General features: G+C 40.0%; 1 protein-coding gene across 1 annotated transcript in view; it reads right to left on the bottom strand.

Moving 5' to 3' along the window:
- Positions 1-791: 791 nt before the first annotated feature.
- Positions 792-19,579, bottom strand: part of LOC117366198 (cytochrome P450 2G1-like) — a 45,741-nt gene continuing 26,953 nt past the window's right edge. Inside the window, exons 6-9 of the mRNA XM_033957406.1 lie at positions 19,423-19,564; positions 18,823-19,010; positions 6,558-6,699; positions 792-1,284 (exon numbers count right to left, since the gene is read on the bottom strand). Coding sequence (XP_033813297.1) covers positions 1,103-1,284; positions 6,558-6,699; positions 18,823-19,010; positions 19,423-19,564 — 654 coding nt within the window. The 3' untranslated portion in view covers positions 792-1,102. The remainder of the gene's footprint in view (positions 1,285-6,557; positions 6,700-18,822; positions 19,011-19,422; positions 19,565-19,579) is intronic.

The following is a 19,579-nucleotide window of genomic DNA, read 5'->3' as shown; positions in this document are numbered from 1 at the left end:
CAGAAGACAAGCCTCGCGGCTTGAGCTTCGTTTTGCTGAGAAAGTTGCAAAGATGGGCTGGGAGGCAAACACGGAACACAAAAGGGGGGAGGGAGTACGTTTTGGACACAAGGCATGAACTTGGGAGAGAGGAAGGGAGGGAAAGAGATGCTGAGGTGGGGGAGGGAATGGGTTTTTGGACACAGAAGGCATGGACTTGGGAGAGAGGAAGGGAGGGAAAGAGATGCTGAGGTGGGGGAGGGAATGCGTTTTTGGACACAGAAGAAATGGACTTGGGAGAGAGGAAGGGAGGGAAAGAGATGCTGAGGTGGGGGAGGGAATGCGTTTTTGGACACAGAAGAAATGGACTTGGGAGAGAGGAAGGGAGGGAAAGAGATGCTGAGGTGGGGGAGGGAATGAGTGTTTGGACACAGAAGGCATGGACTTTGGAGAGAGGAAGGGAGAGAAAGAGATGGTTGTGTACAAGGGGAATAGAAGAAAGGAGAATTTTTGGTCATAGGGAGGGAGTGAGGTACAGATAGTGGCATACCAGGGTGGGGGGGGCGGTCTGCCCCACCCCGGGTTTACGTCCCAAGGGGGTGCACAGCTGGCCACCCTCCAGTGTTGTCCCTAGGCCGGCAAACTGCGGCTCTTTAGCCACTTGAGTGCCACCGCCGCCAACGGTGTTGTTGGCGGTGGCAGCATTATAAAATACTTTCTTTGTGTTTATTTGATTCCTATTCAAGAGAATTACTTTATATATAGTCAATATAGGCACAGAGTTAAATTTTTTAACATTTTCTAATGGTGGTGTGCCTCGTGATTTTTTTCATGAAACAAGTGTGCCTTTGCCCAAAAAAGGTTGAAAAACACTGGTCTAGGGCATCTGGATTTTACAATCGTAAAATTTGGCAACCCTAGTTAAATCACATTTAGCTTGAAGAAGCCTAAACCATTTCCTCACCAAGCCAGCAGATCCTGGCATGCTAATTAATGCACTGGTTAATGCATTGGCCTTTTGAGCCAATTAATATAGAGTATCCACATGCAAACTATGAAATCAAGCAGCAAAAGTCCTGATCCAAGTTCAATATATTTGTATCTGCCAAATCCAATCTTCCTTTTAACGAGGGACAAGTGTGAGTTCATAAAAATGGGGCAAGTTTCCAAAGCTGCTCATTGCAGGGCTGAGATCGATGTCCTTGGGAGGTGTGTAGGATTTCAGGCTAAAGTTCTGTAGGATGGAGACAAAGAACAGAAAGAGCTCCATGCGGGCCAGGCCTTCTCCCGGACAGGTGCGCTTCCCTAAAGACCAAAACAGAGAATATATATTCTTTTCATTATACCCTGCTGTATCTCATCCTATGAAAGCAATTCCTTTAGAGCAGGGATGTCAAAGTCCCTCCTCGAGGGCCGTCATTCAGTCAAGTTTTCAAGATTTTCCCCATGAATATGAATGAGATCTGTTTGCATGCGCTGCTTTCATTGTATGCTAATACATTTCATGCATATTCATTGGGGAAATCCTGAAAACCCGACTGGATTGCGGCCCTCGAGGAAAGGAAAATCCGACTGGATTGCAGCGTTGGAGGAAAGGAAATGGTGAGCAGGCCACAAAAAGATTGCAGAAGTCTAAAATAAACACCTTTATTAAACAAGGGTGGAGGGTTTTGAACACTGAGCTTGACTTGGCAAACCTTTGCCCAATGGTTGCATCAGGGGCTAAAATACCCAGATTAGTGTAAAAACAAACATGGCTAGTTTAAGTTTCAAGTTTATTAGGTTTTTTATATACCGCCTATCAAGGTTGTCTAAGCGGTTTTACAATCAGGTACTCGAGTATTTTTCCCTCTCTGTCCCGGCGGGCTCACAATCTATCTAACGTACCTGGGGCTATGGAGGACTGAGTGACTTGCCCAGGGTCACAAGGAGCAGTACGGGGTTTGAACCCACAACCCCAGGGTGCTGAGGCTGTAGCTCCAACCACTGCGCCACACACTCCTCCAGTGCTAAATTGCAGTCTTTCCTTCTTAAACACTTGTGTCATTGCTAGAACAATATCCGCCTTGATTCTTATAAAATAAAGGTGTTTATATTATTTTGAACTTCTGTGATCTTTTTACCATTTCCTTTGGGCTGGCTTTTGCAGACCACCTGCCAATTTGTTTTGGGGGCCATTCCTTTATAGGGTCATGTATATGGTTGCCAGAATTTTACTAAAAAAAAAAAAAAGAGGACGCGTAGCCCACTCTGTTCTGCCCACAGCCCTGCCCCCAACCCCTCCACACACAAACTTTGTCTCTTTGGGGCTGTGTCTGGAGGGTATCTATGCATGCACAGATGCCCTCTAGACGCAGCCCCAAGCTTAATAGTTTTCAAAACTCAGACAAACTGCTTGGTTTTGAAAACCCTTCTGGACGCCTGGACAGTCCTCTAAAAGGGGGCCATGCCCAGGTAAATCCGTATATCTGGTAACCCTAAATCCTCAATAAATAAATAAGAAAGAAAGAAAATAATTTCCCTGTTTGCATGTGGTAATCATGTGCACTAGTTTTTAAATATTTTTGGAGGAGGCATGTTATAAAATAGAGGGTGGGCATGGAAGCAGGCTTATATTACTGTGTTATAACGACAGTAGCTAATGCTGGGAACACTTGATACCTTCTGGAGGTGGTAAGTGCTCTTGACGGTGAATTAGTACTTGTGCCTAAGCTCATAAGAGGGACCGCTGAAAAGTTCTCAGCCCAGCCAAGAAGAGAATGATGTGAAGCCATGAAACTTACAAGTTTCAAGTTTCAATTTTAAAGTTTATTGGTTTTTTATATCCCGACCATAAAACAAATATCTGACCGATTAACAATAAAATTTTAAATAGGAAGAAATGAAATATTTAATAAAGTTTTAGGAAGATTAGTGAGAAAAATAACGACATATAAAACATATAAACGGACTTGACAATGAGGGTAAATGGGGAGGTAGGGAAAAAGTTACATAATCTTAGGAGAAGTGAGATAGAGGGAAGGGATATAACATAGAGGGCGGGAGTGCATGATATGAGTGATATGCGCTGAAGAAAAGGGATGAACAAATGGACAAAAAGATTAAGATTTGGTGTAGGCATCTTTAAATAGAAAGGTTTTAAGATTAGTCTTAAATTTTAGTAATTGGATTTCATCCCACACTCTTCTTGACACTTTTCATTTCAATGATATGAGATGAAATGAAACAAAAAGTTGTTAAGGAAAGTGTGGAACTCCTGGAGTCAGCAGAGGAACGGCAGAATCTATTTACAGTGATTTCAGCCTCAGGTACTGTGAAACCGAAATTAATTGAGCCCAACTTTGCAATAGGTTCTTTAAAAAAGCCCCCAGTCATAGACCTGAACTCTATTTGGGAGGCTATATCCCAGTTATAGACCTCTTTGGGAACTCAGATGCAAAATTTGACTACCTATTGCTCTGGAGTACGTTTAGAATCATCGAACTTGCAGCAGAGTGGATAAAATTGAAATGGATTTAGTGCAACAAAAACAGAAAAGGATTCAGTGGGGATACAAAACCATCGCTTTATGAAAGAAAATGGAAATATTAACTTTAAATTAGAAATGTTGGAGAATGTTTCAAGAAGGCAAAATTTGAGGTTAATTAATTTTGCTAAGATGCTAACAGTTTCGGCTCTTGACATGTTTAAGAGATATCTTACTGAGATCTTGAATATTCCTCAAAATACTTATACCCTCCTGTCTCAAAAATTTATTATCTTCCAACCGGGTGAAAGAAAACAGCTGAAGATCAACAGGCCTCGGAGATGGATCTGTTGGATCCACAAATATCTTAGAAACTTCAGATTCTGAACAAATAGAGGTAGCTACACTCTTTGTCTAACCGTCATTGGACTCGGACAGAGACTGGCTTCTAAAGATTTTCTTTAGATATAAAGATAAACTATTTTTGAAACAAAAAATAAGAATGTTTCCAGATGTTTCTAGAGTAACCCCCAAAAAAAGAGGAAACCATTTTTTCTATTAAGACCTCAGGTCTTGAAACTGGGAGCTACTTTTGTATTAAGGTTTCCTTGTAAATGTTGTGTTAGTTTTCAAGGAGTTAGATACATTTTCTTTGATTCTTCACAGTTATCAAGATTTATAATGGGTAAAAATGTGATTTCTGCGGGTACCTCTACTAACGTACAGGAGGAACGTTCCTAATTTAGATACTGGGTTAAGGTCTAGGAAAGGGATTAAGGGAATCAAGATTTTTAGTCAATCTTTGGTTTTAAATTCTCTCAACTTTGGAATGATCTTCCTTTTATTTTAAGGATTTCTTGTTCGCTTCAATTCTTCCATAAATCTTTAAAAACCTCCCTATTTGCCAAACACTTTGAAAATTAACTTTTTTGAATTCTTCTTATTGTTTTTATGGTTTCTATTTATTAATTTAACTGTTGTAAACTGAGTCGAGCTTTCTTAGAATGATCACTCGATATACAAAGTTAAGCTTTAGATTAGATTAGATAAGAGATGTCGTTCTTCTTTCCTGATGATGGTTTGTGATTTTGATATTGTCCGACTTGTTGAGGCTCTCCCCCATATATAATGGACTAACTAATAGAACAAAAGAAAAAAAAATTACTTTTCTAATTTGTTTTTCCTTGTATTATTTTAACTTGTTTCTGTTTATTTGTAACAATGATTGTGATCATGTAAACATTGAAATGTTAATTAAAAAAAGAAAAGAAAAGTGTGGAATAGCTTGTAAGTGTCATGGCTCCACATCATTCTCTTCTTTGTTGGACTGAGAACTTTTCATCAGCCCCTCGTATGTGTGTATGCTGCTCACTAATAACCTGCAAATAACCAAATATAAAAATGTCTGTTTTACAGTTGCGTTAAAAATGGGCACAGGGTATGGTAAAGTCTCACATTAGGAAGTGCTAAGCCCATTTTAATGAACCTTAGTAACCTAATATAAGGGTGTCAGGTCAAAACCACGGAAGACAAAGACGCGCGCCGACAACTGAGCGCAGCGTGGAGGCACTCGCCGAAGAAAATAACTGTTTTTAGGGGCTCCGACGGGGGTGTGTGGGGGGAACCCCCCCACTTTACTTTATACTGATCGCGCCGCGTTGTGGGGGCGTTGTGGGGGGTTTGGGGGTTGTAACCCCCCACATTTTACTGAAAACTTTACTTTTTCCCTAAAAACAGGGAAAAAGTTAAGTTTACAGTATAATGAGGGGGGTTACAACCCCCAAACCACCCACAACGCCGCCGCAATCTGTATTAAGTAAAGTGGGGGGGCTCCCCAACAAAACCCCCCGTCGGAGCCCCTAAAAACTGTCATTTTCTTTGGTGCGCGCCTCCGTCTTGCGCTCAGTTGTCGGCGCACGCCTTTGTCTTCCGCGGTTTTGTCTATGAACCAATATAAGGGACTCCACCACAATTATTTAAAAACAAATATGAACCAGTGGAAAACAAATTGGAACCTCAAAACTTTTACCTCTTTTACCAAAAGCTTGGCTTTTTTTTTAGTTTTTATAATTTTAAATATTAAATGGTGGTGGAAAAACCTCAGATATACACATTAAGCCTGTTCATCGGTGTATATGCTGCATGTGGCTGTTAATCAACAGGTAGATAGATGTCAGTCACAGGTTAAAAAAAAACCATCACAGCCAAATGTCTTGCTTCACATCTTGAAGGGCATTCAAGTACTCAAAAGTGCTTCTCTGTCACAACACCCAATGGAGACTTGTTTCACCATAGCTACTTCAGGGGATAGATTATTGTATTAATATGGTGTCATCATAACATAACAGCAATTAGATTTGCTTAACTGTCTAATTCAGCCATTTTAATGAAGTCATCACAATTGTGTAATGTGTTACCCCTGACACAGCCTATGGTACATTTTCATATGTTTTATATGAGAGGATGCTGAAAAGTTCTCAGCCCAACCAAGAAGAGAATGACGTGGATATGGTTCAATCAATGATCTGAATCAATGTCAAAAACAGAGTTTCCATTCTGCAAATTGGCACTTAACAAAATAAAATAACTCTTTTCAGCTAAAATGGCAAAATAACGCTCAGAATATAGGAAGTTGGTTGATTGGACTGAGAACTTTTCAGCACCTCCTTGTACCCCAAATATAACATCTGAAAAATCTCCCTGTTTGGGGCAACACAGTGTAAGTCTCACACTTTGGGATAGTATGCCCTTGGCACCTTTGCTCCATGGATAAATAAAGACCTGTTTACCTGCAAAGGATCACTTTGAAAAATTGACCTGCAAAAATATTAATGAGCCTGTCCTGGGTGTTTAGTTCCTAGCTCTTAGTATGTTGGAGTTGGAGTCACCCTATCACCCCAAATAAAATGTTTATAGAAATATGATAAAATCTAGGACTACATCTAAAGTGTCCCATATCTCCTGAAATATATAATTTAAAGTAACCATCTACAGCTTTTAAAAACTCTGCGCTGTTCTCCAAGCTATTATTTTTTCAGGCTATAAAATAGTCTGGAAGGCCTTGCAGTCACACGGTCACCAACTTGTCTAAAAATACAGCAGAGATTTCTACCTGCAGAAAATGGCATGAATGCATCACTCTTCTTGAAGTTGCCTTTCTCATCCAGAAAGTGTCCAGGGTTGACGCTGTCTGGGTCACTAAATTGGGTTGGGTCTCGTAGCACAGAATGGAGCAGAGGGATTATCCGGGTACCCTAAAAGAGAGAGAGGGAGGTAGTTTTTTGCATGAAAGCTAGAACATTTTTGTTCCAGGACAGTGTTTATAGTTGCAGTTCTGAAGGCATCTGTATGTCTTTAATATACATTAATCCTCCGGATTCTCTAACCGGCGTCCACGTTGGCAGCCCCCTTAAAAGCGGCTACCGTTCGCATGTCAATCACATGACATTGCCGGTTAGAGAATCACGCCTGATTTACACAAAGAAAGGCAGCTGACATGTAGGCCGGAAAACCCTGGCCTACATTTCATCCACCTATCTTTGCTAGGGGATTCTAAAACTAGACCGCAGCTTCCCATTAGCTGATCATGGCAGTGGAATCTCCGATCATCTGAGCCAGTAGGACTCACCAAATCCAAGGATTCAGCTAATCAGGAGAAATTCCCAAGCCATGATCAGCTCAGCTATCTGCGGTGGGCAAAAGACCCCCCCCCCCAATCGGCAGGAGGGATGCCCACTTACTCCTGCCTGAACCCCCCAACAGCCTCCCAACACCTTCTCACACCCAAAATCAGCAGGAGGGATGCTCCTCCCAATACCTGAAATCAGCAGGAGGGATGCCCACTCCCTCCTGCCTGAATGACTCCCCCCCCTTCCGACATCCTCCATACCTTTTCTGGAAAACTGGCAAGAAGGATACACAATCAAATTTGCATGCACGATTTGTAGCACTTTTTATCGAATTCGGAGATAATAGGGCAATTCTATAACTGGGCATGTGCAGTTGCACCTTGCACACATAAGTGCACAAAATAGAGGCACTTGTGTACATAGGGTGCATTTCACACTATTCTATAAAGTAGCACACAAGTGCTATAGCATGTAACAGCATGGGTTACTAAACCAGAAATGGCTTTCAAGGGTGATGATGATGAGGAACTGAAAGAAATCTTGGTGAATCTGAAAGATGTACTAAGCCAAATTGACAAGTTAAAAAGTGATAAATCACCTGGACTGGATGACATACATCCCAGGGTACTTACAGAACTCAAACATGAAATTGCTGTCTTGCTGTTAGTAATCTGTAACCTGTCGCTAAAATCATTTGTAGTACCTGAAGATTGGAGGGTGGCCAATGTTACGCCAATTTTTAAAAAGGGTTCCAAGACAAATCTGAAAATGACAAACCGGTAAGCATGACTTCAGTGCTGGGCAAAATGGTAGAAAGAATTATAAAAAATAAAATTGTGGAACACGTAGACAAACATGATTTAATGAGATGGAGTCAGCACGGGTTCAGCCGAGGGAGATCTTGCCTCACCAATTTGCTTGACTTCTTTGAAGGTGTGAATAAACATGTGGATAAAGGTGAGCTGGTTGATGTAGTGTATCTAGATTTTCAGAAAGCTTTTGATAAAGTTCCTCATGAGAGGCTCCTGAGAAAATGAAAGTGTCATGGGATAGTGGCAAAGTTCAGTTGTGGTTTAGGAATTGGTTATTGGATAGAAAACAGAGAATAGGGTTAAATGGTAATTTTTCTCAATAGAGGAGAGTAAACAGTGGAGTGCCACAGGGATCTGTACTGGGACTGGTGCTATTTAACTTATTTATAAATGATCTGGAAATTGGAATGATGAGTGAGGTGATTAAATTTGCAGATGACACTAAACTGTTCAAAATTGTTAAAATGCATGCAGATTATGAAAAATTGCAGGCAGACCTTAGGAAATTGGAAGACTGGGCATCCAAGTGGCAGATGAAATTTAATGTGGACAAATACAAAATGATGCACATTGGGAAGAATAACCCAAATCATAGTTACCGGATGCTAGGGTCCACCTTGGGAGTCAGAGGTCAGTAGCACGGAATGTTGCTACTATTTAGGATTCCAGAATCTTGCTATTCTTTGAGATTCTGAATGGAATCTTGTTACTCTTTGGGGTTCTAGAATCTTTTGTTACTCTGGGATTCTGGAATGTTGGTACTCTTTGGATTTTGGCCAGGTACTAGTGACCTGGATTAGCCACCATGAGAACAGGCTACTGGGCTTGATAGACATGATCGAAATCTGATCTTGAAGATTTTTTCAATTTGATTGAACAGTAGACACTGTAAGTTACAGCTCAGCATGACTAGTGATCGTTCGACTATTTTCTTTTTGGATCTTTTGATTAAGAAAACTGAAAATACTTTTGAAACACAAGTATATCATAAAGAGACTGACAGACACTTTTTTACACTTTGAGAGTTGCCATTCTGCGGCTCTGAAAAAAGTCTTCCATGTTCACAATTTTTGAGATATAGATGCAATCGCTCCACTTTAGAATTATATAAATCTCAAGCACAAAAGCTCAAAGCAAAGCTGCTGAGTAGGAATTATCCTGACAAGCTAATAATGCTTATACATGAGCTAATTACCCTAATAGGAACTTCTTGTTCCTTGATAAACGAGCAATAGAAAATGAATGGAACCCTACCTCTGTGTTGCGACATGGTAAAGGTATTGAAAGAATAGCTACAGTTATGCAAAAACACTGGTCGATAGTGCAATTAAATCCTGTTTTTGAGAACAAGCACCTTAGAATTGCTTACAGGAGAAATCTTAAAGAAATTTTATGTCCTGCTGATATTCCAGCTCCTGGGGAATTAATACAAAGAGAAGGTAGCCACATTAAGGGCTCCTTTTACAAAGGCACGCTATCGGTTTTAGCGTGCACTTAGCACACGCTAAAATGCTGCACGCGCTAGCTGCTACTGCCTCCTCTTGAGCAGGCGGTAGTTTTTCAGGTAGCACACGGTATAATGCGCGCTAATCCGGTGCATGCGCTAAAAACGCTAGCGCACCTTTGCAAAAGGAGCCCTAAGTATGGCCGATGTAAGACTTGTGAATCCACACTTGAATTTAATGAATATTTTGAACCTCCATTAACTGGAAAGAGGTTATATTAAAACATCAAACTACATGCGATACCTCTTTTGTGATTTACACAATCATTTGCCCCTGTGCCAAACTTTAGGTTGGGCAAACGTCAAGGCAATTCAGGACCAGGTTTGGCAAGCATAGGAGCAGGCTGTCCGGCAAGAAGATGGATGCACAACTTGTACAACATTGTGTACACTCTAGATCAGGGGTAGGGAATTCCGGTCCTCGAGAGCCATATTCCAGTCGGGTTTTCAGGATTTCCCCAATGAATATGCATGAGATCTATTTACATGCACTGCTTTCAATGCATATTCATTGGGGAAATCCTGAAAACCCGACTGGAATACGGCTCTCGAGGACCGGAGTTCCCTACCCCTGCTCTAGATCATTGGGTCTACGTTGAAATGTTGCATATTGATCATGTATTGTTTTCCAAATGATGAAGTAGTAGAAGACCAGCTTTAATTTGCAAGGAACAGGAGTGGAATTTTAGATTAAATTCTGAGGAGCCCTATGGTTTGAATCTCAAAATTGAATGGCATTTACATTTTTGACATGCCTTTTTGAAAGTTGTTTTGGGATGCAACAGTTTTTTTCTTTTGAGATTTTCCTGCTCTTTTACATTTGCTAATTTTCATCATTTTTCATGTAAATTTTTTCTATGGCAAAATATTTTTTATTGGATTCATTTTTTCCATTGAAACATTTCTTTAATGGAGACCAACAATATGAATTGATTTGACAACACGGTTTAGGCACATCCTGGACTCCATTTAATTTAGTAGTTACATCCTCAGCATCCCAGCGGCCTTTGCATTCAGTTTGAGCACGGAGTTTATGTGCCAGTATCAGTAAGTTCTTTTTTAAGTGCATAGAGGAAAGTTCATAGAGGCTATTTGACTGTTTTTTTAGGGGGTTTGTTTTTATCTTGTCCATTTTTTAGATAAACTGGTCCCTTACTCTGACGCAGTGCACAGTGAAATGCTGGCTGGCCACACCGTCAGTTGGACTGTGAAGACTGTATAGCATTTGGATTGCAAAGAAGTGATTAACAGAAAAACTGTTAAAGAATTCCGATAAGAAATTCTCTTCATCATTGAATGAGTGGAAATACAATATGAACTACTGAATAAATATTGAATAAATATGCTATTTTGCTTCAGTTTGATCTAGCTGTGGCGTTTGACGAAGTGCATCACGACATTCTGCTTTACTTACTTTCAGACATCGGTCTCAATCAGGCTGCTCTCGACTGGTTTTCCAAATTCTTATCGCCTCGTTCCTATTCAGTCAACATTAAATGTGACTTCTCAAAATCCTGGCGACCCCCTTGCGGGGTCCCTCAGGTTTCTCTGCTCTCCCCAATCCTGTTCAATCTCTTTATGTTTACACTGAACCTTTACAAGTTGTCAGCTTGGAAAACACTGTTCATCTGTGCGGACGATATCTTTATATTGATTCAGACTGATTCAGATCTCACCAGTGTAGCCTTTAAAATAAATTATTGTATCTCCAAACTTCAAGCCTGGTGTATGTCTGTTCAGATGAAACTAAATGCTGCAAAATCAAAACTTTTATGGCTAGGCCCAAAATTGGACTGTCTTCCTCCAACTGTAACTTTGGATTCTGGGGTCTCCCTGCAGATCGAGTTCTCTTCCAAGATATTGGGAGTTCTCATAGACTCTTCTCTTACTTTTAAAGATCAAATAAACTTTCTTGTCAAGTGCTTTTTTAGCCTTCGAATGCTGAGGAAGGTCAGAAATCTTTTCCATCAACAACACTTCTCTGTCCTGGTCCAGTCTATCATATTATCCCAGTTAGATTACTGTAATGCTATCTATCTCGGCATAACAAAGACCTGCCTTCAAAGACTCCAACTGATACAAAATATTGCTGCAAAATTAATTTTTGGAAAAAGTAAATTTGACCATGTGTCTCCTTTGCTTCTAAACCTTCACTGGCTTCCGGTCCATCTCAGGATTCACTTTAAATGTGCATGTATTACTTTTAAAATTCTATATGGTATCTTCATCCCTCTTGTCCCTTTATTATGTCCAGCGTTACTTCCATCTAGAGAAACTAATGAAATCACCATGGAGAAGGGGCATGTATCATTTGGCACATGTCAGATGTGCCAACTCATGGACTGCTCTAGGCTTTTCATTAATCCGAGAAAGAAAAAACAATACACGTTAAATCATGCTTCCAACTATAAAACTTCAGGGGTGATATATATTCTTAAATGTCCCTGTAATTTAATTTATGTAGGGCAAACATCAAGAGCATTTAATATTCGGTTAAATGAACATAAAAGTAACATCACGAGGGAGGTTTTATCAGCACCTCTTGCAAAACACTGTAAAGAACAAAAACATCACTTCATTTATTTAAAAGCTTTAGTTTTAGATGTGATACCGAAAGGGAGGAGAGGGGGGATTTAAAAATAAATTCTGGCCCAGAAAGAACAACGCTGGATTTTTAAATTGAATACAATTGAACCCAATGGTCTGAATAAAGCTTTAGAATGGCAGCATTTTTATTGACCCTTTCTATTTTTGAAAGCAATGTTTGAGGTTTTCTCCGTTGCTTTTTTTTCTAAGGTAGTTCTGCAAGTATGAATACTGAAAATGGTCTCTGCAGTTCCCTTGTGCCACCTTAAGAACTGTTAATTTGGCTTAAGTACGTGTACGTGATAGATGTCATGTCATTTGTACTTGTTACTCGGAACAGGCAAGAGTAGGTCTACAGCCCAGATAAGGTAAAAGTTTATGCATTATAAGAAGACAAAATAAGAAGGTAAAAGTATTTAGTTGGTTTCTCTTAAGAGATAGTAATTGTTTGGTATTTGTGTTGCTAGAGAGACTTTTCCCCGACACAGCGGGGATTTGACTTGATCCCGCAAAACGCAGGCCGCGTCAGATGATTGAAAGTAACAAGCAATGGTCCTGGTTCCTAAAGAGTATAAGAGCATAAGCTAAGTATTTTAAATTTTAAAAGTTTAAATGGAACTAACAGAGTTCACAGCACAAATGCACTTTTGATACAGCACTTTGAAGCACCAGTGCGCTTTTTTCCTGTCGGTTTTGAGTTTTGAAATGAACTGTGAGGTTTCTCAAGTATCTTTGAATTATTAGGTTTTGAAGAATTAAGTATTAAATAGTTTAGTTTAATATAAATTAACAGAAATTAATTCAGGTGTGCTCTAGTATGAATTAATTGAAGATTGAAGATTGACGAGCTCTGAAGTAAATAGATAAAGGGCTCCTTCTACCAAGGTGCGCTAGCGGTTTTAGCGCGTGCTACACTGCATTAGCATTTTCCGTGTTGCGCGGGGGTTAGCGTGCGCTAATCTCCAGTGCATGCTAAAAACGCTAGCGCACCTTCGTAAAAGGAGCCCAAAGTAATTGAAGAAATAAAGAATAATCTTAATGTTAGAATTAAGGTAGGGAGGATGGGTTCAAGCCGGTGATGGCAGCAGGAGTTAGAGAAAATAATTGTCTTTCTCTCTGAGAGAACCCAGAATGGGTAAAATTCCATAGTCTGAGGCTTGTTCCCATTTATATAGTTACACAAGAATAAAAGAAAAATTACTCTCAGTGTTATTTTGGCTTTTATCGCTGGTTTCATAAATTATATCTTAGGCAAGATCTACTGAACAGCACTTGCTGACGATTTCCTCTCTTAGAATTATTAATACTAGACGGCAATTGATTTTTTTTCTGTTACAGCCCCCCAAACTTGGAACTCGCTTCCTATTCACTTGAGGGAAGAACACAACTTAGAAAAATTCAAAAGTAAACTAAAGAGCTTTCTTTTTAAAGACGCCTTTGAAAATTAGCCATTTAGTCTTCCAACCAATTTTACTTTTTCTCTCTAATTTTATTGAAGTAATTTTTAACTTCCCTTTCCTTCTGTATCTCCCTTATATGGCTCTAACTTTTAAATAATTTGTAGTTCTTATCCCTCTCTTCCCTTATGTTCTTAGTTTTGTTACGTTTGTCAATAGTCTTGTCAGACCTGATTTTTGTTATTTATTGTATTGTTCCCCACATTTTGTAATTTTATTATTATGTACATCGCTTAGAATTATGATTAAGCGATTAATCAAATCTCCATTAAACTTGAAACTTGCAAAACATATTTAGATAGTATTGCCGGATGTTCAGCTTTAAAAAAAAGTTTTTTCTTTGTTTGTAGATAGAGGATTACTGCACAGGTCCTGGACCTGTTGGGCCGCCGCGTGAGTGGACTGCTGGGCATGATGGACCTCAGGTCTGACCCAGCGGAGGCATTTCTTATGTTCTTATGTTCTTGTCAAAAAATGAGCACCATAGGCTGCATCAACTAATTCACTGATCTCTTCCTGTAATTTCTTGCTTGGGTCATCTCTCAAAGTGATGCAATATTCTCTGTTAAGTTATATTCAGATCGATTTTGGATAAGTTTCAAGTTTCAAGTTTCAAGTTTATTAGGTTTTTATATACCGCCTATCAAGATTATCTAAGCGGTTTTTACAATCAGGTACTCAAGCATTTGCCCTATCTGTCCCGGTGGGCTCACAATCTATCTAACGTACCTGGGACTACGGAGGACTAAGTGACTTGCCCAGGGTCACAAGGAGCAGCGCGGGGTTTGAACCCACAACCCCAGGGTGCTGAGGCTGTAGCTCTAACATCTGCGCCACACGCATTAGCCCCTGCTTTATCAGCAGGTTTCACCACCAACCTTCGACCTTCAGAAAGGCCATGGGCTTTTACTAAGCTGTGCGCATTAGACGCTAACGCCAGCACTGAGCTGGTGTTAGTTCTAGCCACGTAGCGCGGGTTTAGCGCGCGCGGCAATTCTGTACACGCTAAAAACGCTACCGCAGCCTAGTAAAAAGAGCCCTATGTATTGCTCTATATTCTTATTTATTCAAATCGAAATATAGTTGTTTCTTCCTGATCGCTAATGTGGCTAGGTCACGCACTACCCATTTGGAAAGCGTGTCAATGATGGGATCTTTAATGCCAGGAGGAATCCACTTAGAGGATTTCTTTATAATGCATGATTCTGTAGGAATACTGGATTTTCTAGAGAAAAATTCAATAATCTGCAGTTTCCTTGAAAATGAAACAAATCAGTCCTAGACTGAAAGACATTATACTTGCGAGTAGGAACAAAATTACGACCCTTTTGCAACACCCTAGTCTGTATGTTATTTAAAAGTATATCTGACAGATTAATGATAGGAATGTCTAGTTCCAACTCCCCCTCTGTTGTCAGTCGTTCTCTCTGGCCAGGGAAGGCCCACCATTCGGATGAGGTGGGCCTGCTAGCCGGAGGCAATAGGCAATCCTCCGGCTGACCTTGCTTATAAAGGTACGGTGGGGGGGTCCAGGTGAGCTTTGGGAGGGTTTATGTGTTTGGGGGTGCCAGCAGGAGGGAGTGGGCATCCCTTCTGTCGAGGATTGTTTTGGAGTTTGTAGCAGGAGGAAGTGGGTATCCCTCCTACCACGGGCATTTTCGGGGGTGGTGGCGGTAGGGAGTGGGCATCCCTACTACTGGCCGGATTGAGGAGGGGTTCGAGGTTTCCCTGCCACGGCTGCTCAGCTGTTCGTGGCAGGGAAATTTCCTTGCCGCAATCAGTTTAGCGGCCGCGTCTATTTGAAATGTAGGCCAGCATTTCAATGGCCTACTTTTTAGGTGCATATCACAGTCCTAGGGAGATGCCTAGGCCCACATAAGCTTGCCTAAGGCCATTTCTGTGTCCAGCCTTTGGCAACTATGCCAACGTTCAGCCTCGGGCTAGCTTAAGCATCCCTAGTCACCTCCCTGCACCTGTGACAGATGTCTACAGTGTAGGCAGCCTGCCTCATGGTTTTTTTTTTTTGTTTTTTTTTAGAAAACATGCATCCCAATTGGCTGGTTAGACAGCGGTAGGATGCCTACCGCCACCTACAGTCGGGGTGCTGTTTATAGAATTTGGCCCTTTGTGTTCAAAGAGACAATTGAGGATGAACTAATACTCCATATTGTTTTTTTAGATCCCGTTTGCCCTGAAACAGCTTTTTTAAGTGAAACGCTGGCCATCATCAGCACGGGGATGTTAACTTTCAAATAATGGTGATTTGCATTTATGACACCAACAAAAAGAAATATTGGTGGTTGAAAAGTGCTATAAACTATATATCAAATAAACCACCTTATAAGAAATACATCTTGTATGGCTACTACTTAAAAAATGAAAAAAAAAAATTTCAAGTAAAAAACTTATTTACGTGGTTGTATGCCTCAGATTTTGGAGCAATATGCCCAATTCAGGGTTTTGATCAGGTAATCTTGTACATGTTCCTGTAACATCATAGGTTACCAACCACCTCTCTACTTTTACTTATTAAATGATAAAATGGGTGAAACATGATTTCACGTCGGGAGAGATAAGATTCAAATTGCAGGAAAAGCTAAGTTATAATATATATACGTACATATATATTATATCAAGGGGAGTCGACTCCTAAGGAAACATCTAAGGACAATGTAGATTTGTCTTTATTTTTGGAGAGTTCTCTTGAGGTGGTTACAGATAGAACTATTCTTTTGCTGACTCTAGCAAATATATGTTTTACGTTTATATTTCTGCCATTTAAATGATAAATTTTTGGGCTCAAATGTTAGGATTTTCCCAGATTTATCACAAAAAATCTCAAAGGCGTAGAAATAGCGGATTTAAGATGGCGTCGAGGACGTACGCTTGAACGGGAGGCAGAGAGTCGCTGACTTTTTTTGTTTACTTACCACAGTAAAGATTGACCCACAATGGGAAAAAGGAAAGGGACAGTTCGCCCTAACCCTTCGGCATCTGTTGCTCCGCAGATAAGTCAGCAAACGATTTTGGCTGCCTTTGCCCGCTCAGGTGTGGAGACACACGCTACTTCGGAGGTGAGCCCGGAGTTGTTGGGAGACCTCGGCGCTGGAGTACTCCGGACAATTCTGAGTCCGGAGCAAGGTCAATTCCTCTCCAGCCCGGAAGTTTGATGGGTGTAGGGAGCTGCAGGAGCCCAGCAGCTCGGTGAGAGGAGTCTGGATTCCAGCAGAGGAGGGATGCCAACACTGGCAACTCAGGAGGAAGATGTAGGCTTGGAAGTTCAATTAACCCCCACCACCAGTGAAGTAGAGGTGAGAGGAACTTCTAGTGGGAACAACATTGGTTTTGGGGAATTGAAAAGACCTGCAAAGATTGATATGGAGGCGCTGTGGCAGGCCATATCTATAATGAACGCCAACCTAAAACTGAATCTTTCAACTATTAAAAATGACTATGGAACTATCTACTCCAAAATGGAACAGCAAGGTTTACACCTATTTAAATTAACTGAAAAATTGGAGAAACAGGAAGAAAATTTGAATGAAGTAAAGACTGTCCAGTTGGAATTGGTAAAGGAAAGATTATTTATTTCACACAAATTGGAGAATTTTGAAAACTCACTTAGAAAAAATAATTTGAGACTCTTGAATTTTCCCAAATGTCCAGTCATATCCCCAGTGGAGATGGCGAGAAAATATTTTCGTGAAGTCCTAGCCATTCCTTTGGAAAATTTACCTCCAATTGTTAGGGCTTATTACTTGGATATAAAGAGACCTCAAGGGGAGTCGACCCCTAAGGAAACATCTAAGGACAATGTAGATTGTCTTTATTTTTGGAGAGTTCTCTTGAGGTGGTTACAGATAGAACTACTCTTTTGCTGACTCTAGCTCTGGAAAGTGATAGGGAATATGTTTTACGTTTATAGTTCCCCCATTTAAATGATAAATTTTTGGGCTCAAATGTTAGGATTTTCCCAGATTTATCACAAAAAACTCGGAGGCATAGGAAGGAGTTCTTGGCCTTGCGGCCCAGAACCCTAGCCCTCGGAGCTACTTTTTTTGTTAAAGTTTCCAGCGAAATGTTTTATTTCCTATCAAAATAAAAATGTTCTTTTTTTGAACCTAAACAATTAATAGATTTTTTAGGACCAAAGGAAGGGTTGGTTTAGTCCATTGATTTATGACCTGACTATCGGCTGTAGCATGGATAACCATTGCTGTTACTCTATTCAGGATAATTTTCTTATTACAGTGGAATGTATTATTATTTTTTATTTCCCTGTCTTGAATCCATTATTTGTGGACTAAATAGCTGTTTGTATTTCTAATACATTTATGCATATGCATATGTTAAATTTTTATTTCCTATCTGTGCATATTCTGATCCTTTGTCAAGATTGTTATGTTTGATGAAAATGTAAAACTATATAAATAAATAATTAAAAAAAAATACTTTGAATGCAGCAACAATAAACATTAAAACATTATTCAATTTTAATAAATTACTCAAAACTCAATTTGTAAAAAGGCAAATTGCTGCCTACATGTTTCATGCAACACTTAATTATCTTCACGTTGTTTTCTTTTGCCACACAAGTTATTTCAAATAGGAATACGGCAGACTGGTGTAAAGCAAACTCCTTTTTCTTAAACCTTTCAAAATTCAAGTTTAAAGAGCGGTACTTATCTCACAAATGCTGTATTTAAGCGATTTAGCTGCACTGCACCGCCCATATTGCCTGGAACCGTTGCTGAAATTAATTGTTTCTTTTAATCAGGTCCGACGCGGCCTGCGTTTTGCGGGACTAACTGGTTACCCGCTGCGTCAGTTCTTTTAATGCAATGGAGCAACAGAGACTTAGCAGCAGTACACCACTCTTCTGCCGATTCCAGACAGGAACATGTACATGATTACGTGATCAAAACCCTGAATTGGGTATACTGCTCCAAAATCTGAGGCATACAACCATGTAAATAAGTTTTTCACTTGAAAAGATTTTTTTCATTTTTTAAGAAGTAGCCATATAAGATATATTTCTTATAAGGTATTTGATCTGCATTTATGAACACATAATTGAAGATTGAAGAAAAATATTCAAGGTAAGATTTTTGTTTATGTATGATCTAGGATTCATTGAAAGAAGAAGATTTAAACTTTAACCAGAACGGAGGGTTTTATGCTGGTGAGAGACACATGTAAGGGTTGTGAGGACACCACTAAGTCCCAAACTGTGCCCTAGGGGGAGGGAGCACTTAGAGAAAGGCAGACTCTGCAGAGAAGAGACCAAGAGAGCAGGGCAAAATTTTGTGTTTACATACTTTGGATTCAGGTCCCCAGAACTGAATGTTTGGCTATACCTCTGGATAGAAAAAAAACAAGGAGAAATTACCTTGGGAATCATATATCCTCGAAGATGGGTGTCTTCAGTTACTTGATGGGGAAGACTCAATGGTAGAAGGTCACTGAACCGTTGAATTTCATGGATCATAGCATTGGTGTATGGCATCTTGTTCCGGTCCTCCAGGCATGGCCTACGCTGTTGGCCTATCACATGGTCTATTTCTTCATGCAACCTTTCTGAAAGGAAAAACAATGAGAGCTCAAACAAAACTTGACAAGAAAACAAGGTTTCTCTAAGTTTCAGCAAGAATTCCGCTTAGTTTTATTTTGTGGTATAACAAAATATCTGTTTTTCTCAATATCCTTCTAGATATGTCCTTCCAAATAAATCATTTTTTTCTGCTTCTAAAGGACCCTCAGATAAGCTAACCATATTCCTTAGTATGGAGAAGAAAAGCAGTGTTACAGGACTTGAGACTAGTCTGCCCCCTCTGTTCATAACAGTTACTGTAGCTTTGTTGTTAACACAATGTCATAATTAACCCATGTTCTCTGATGGATATCCATGATGGTCACAGAACTTGAATTTCAAGGACTTTCAGTTGTATGCAAATCTGGTAAGCCCAGTCATGCAGGAAAATAATTGTACCTTCAAATTCTGGGTATTTTAAAAGAATTAAGAATCCATATCTCAAGGTGGTGCTCACGGTTTCAGTTCCTGCAAAGAACAAGGTAAGGACTGTTGCAATCAAGTTCTTCATGTGAAAATGTGAAGAGGAATTTTGCTTCTCCTTGAAAAGAATAAG

This window comes from Geotrypetes seraphini, chromosome 8 (genome assembly GCF_902459505.1).
Source record: "Geotrypetes seraphini chromosome 8, aGeoSer1.1, whole genome shotgun sequence".
In the NCBI taxonomy this organism is placed as follows: domain Eukaryota; kingdom Metazoa; phylum Chordata; class Amphibia; order Gymnophiona; family Dermophiidae; genus Geotrypetes; species Geotrypetes seraphini.
Note: the sequence above shows the minus strand (reverse complement) of the source record. Positions and strands in the feature narration are given on the sequence as shown.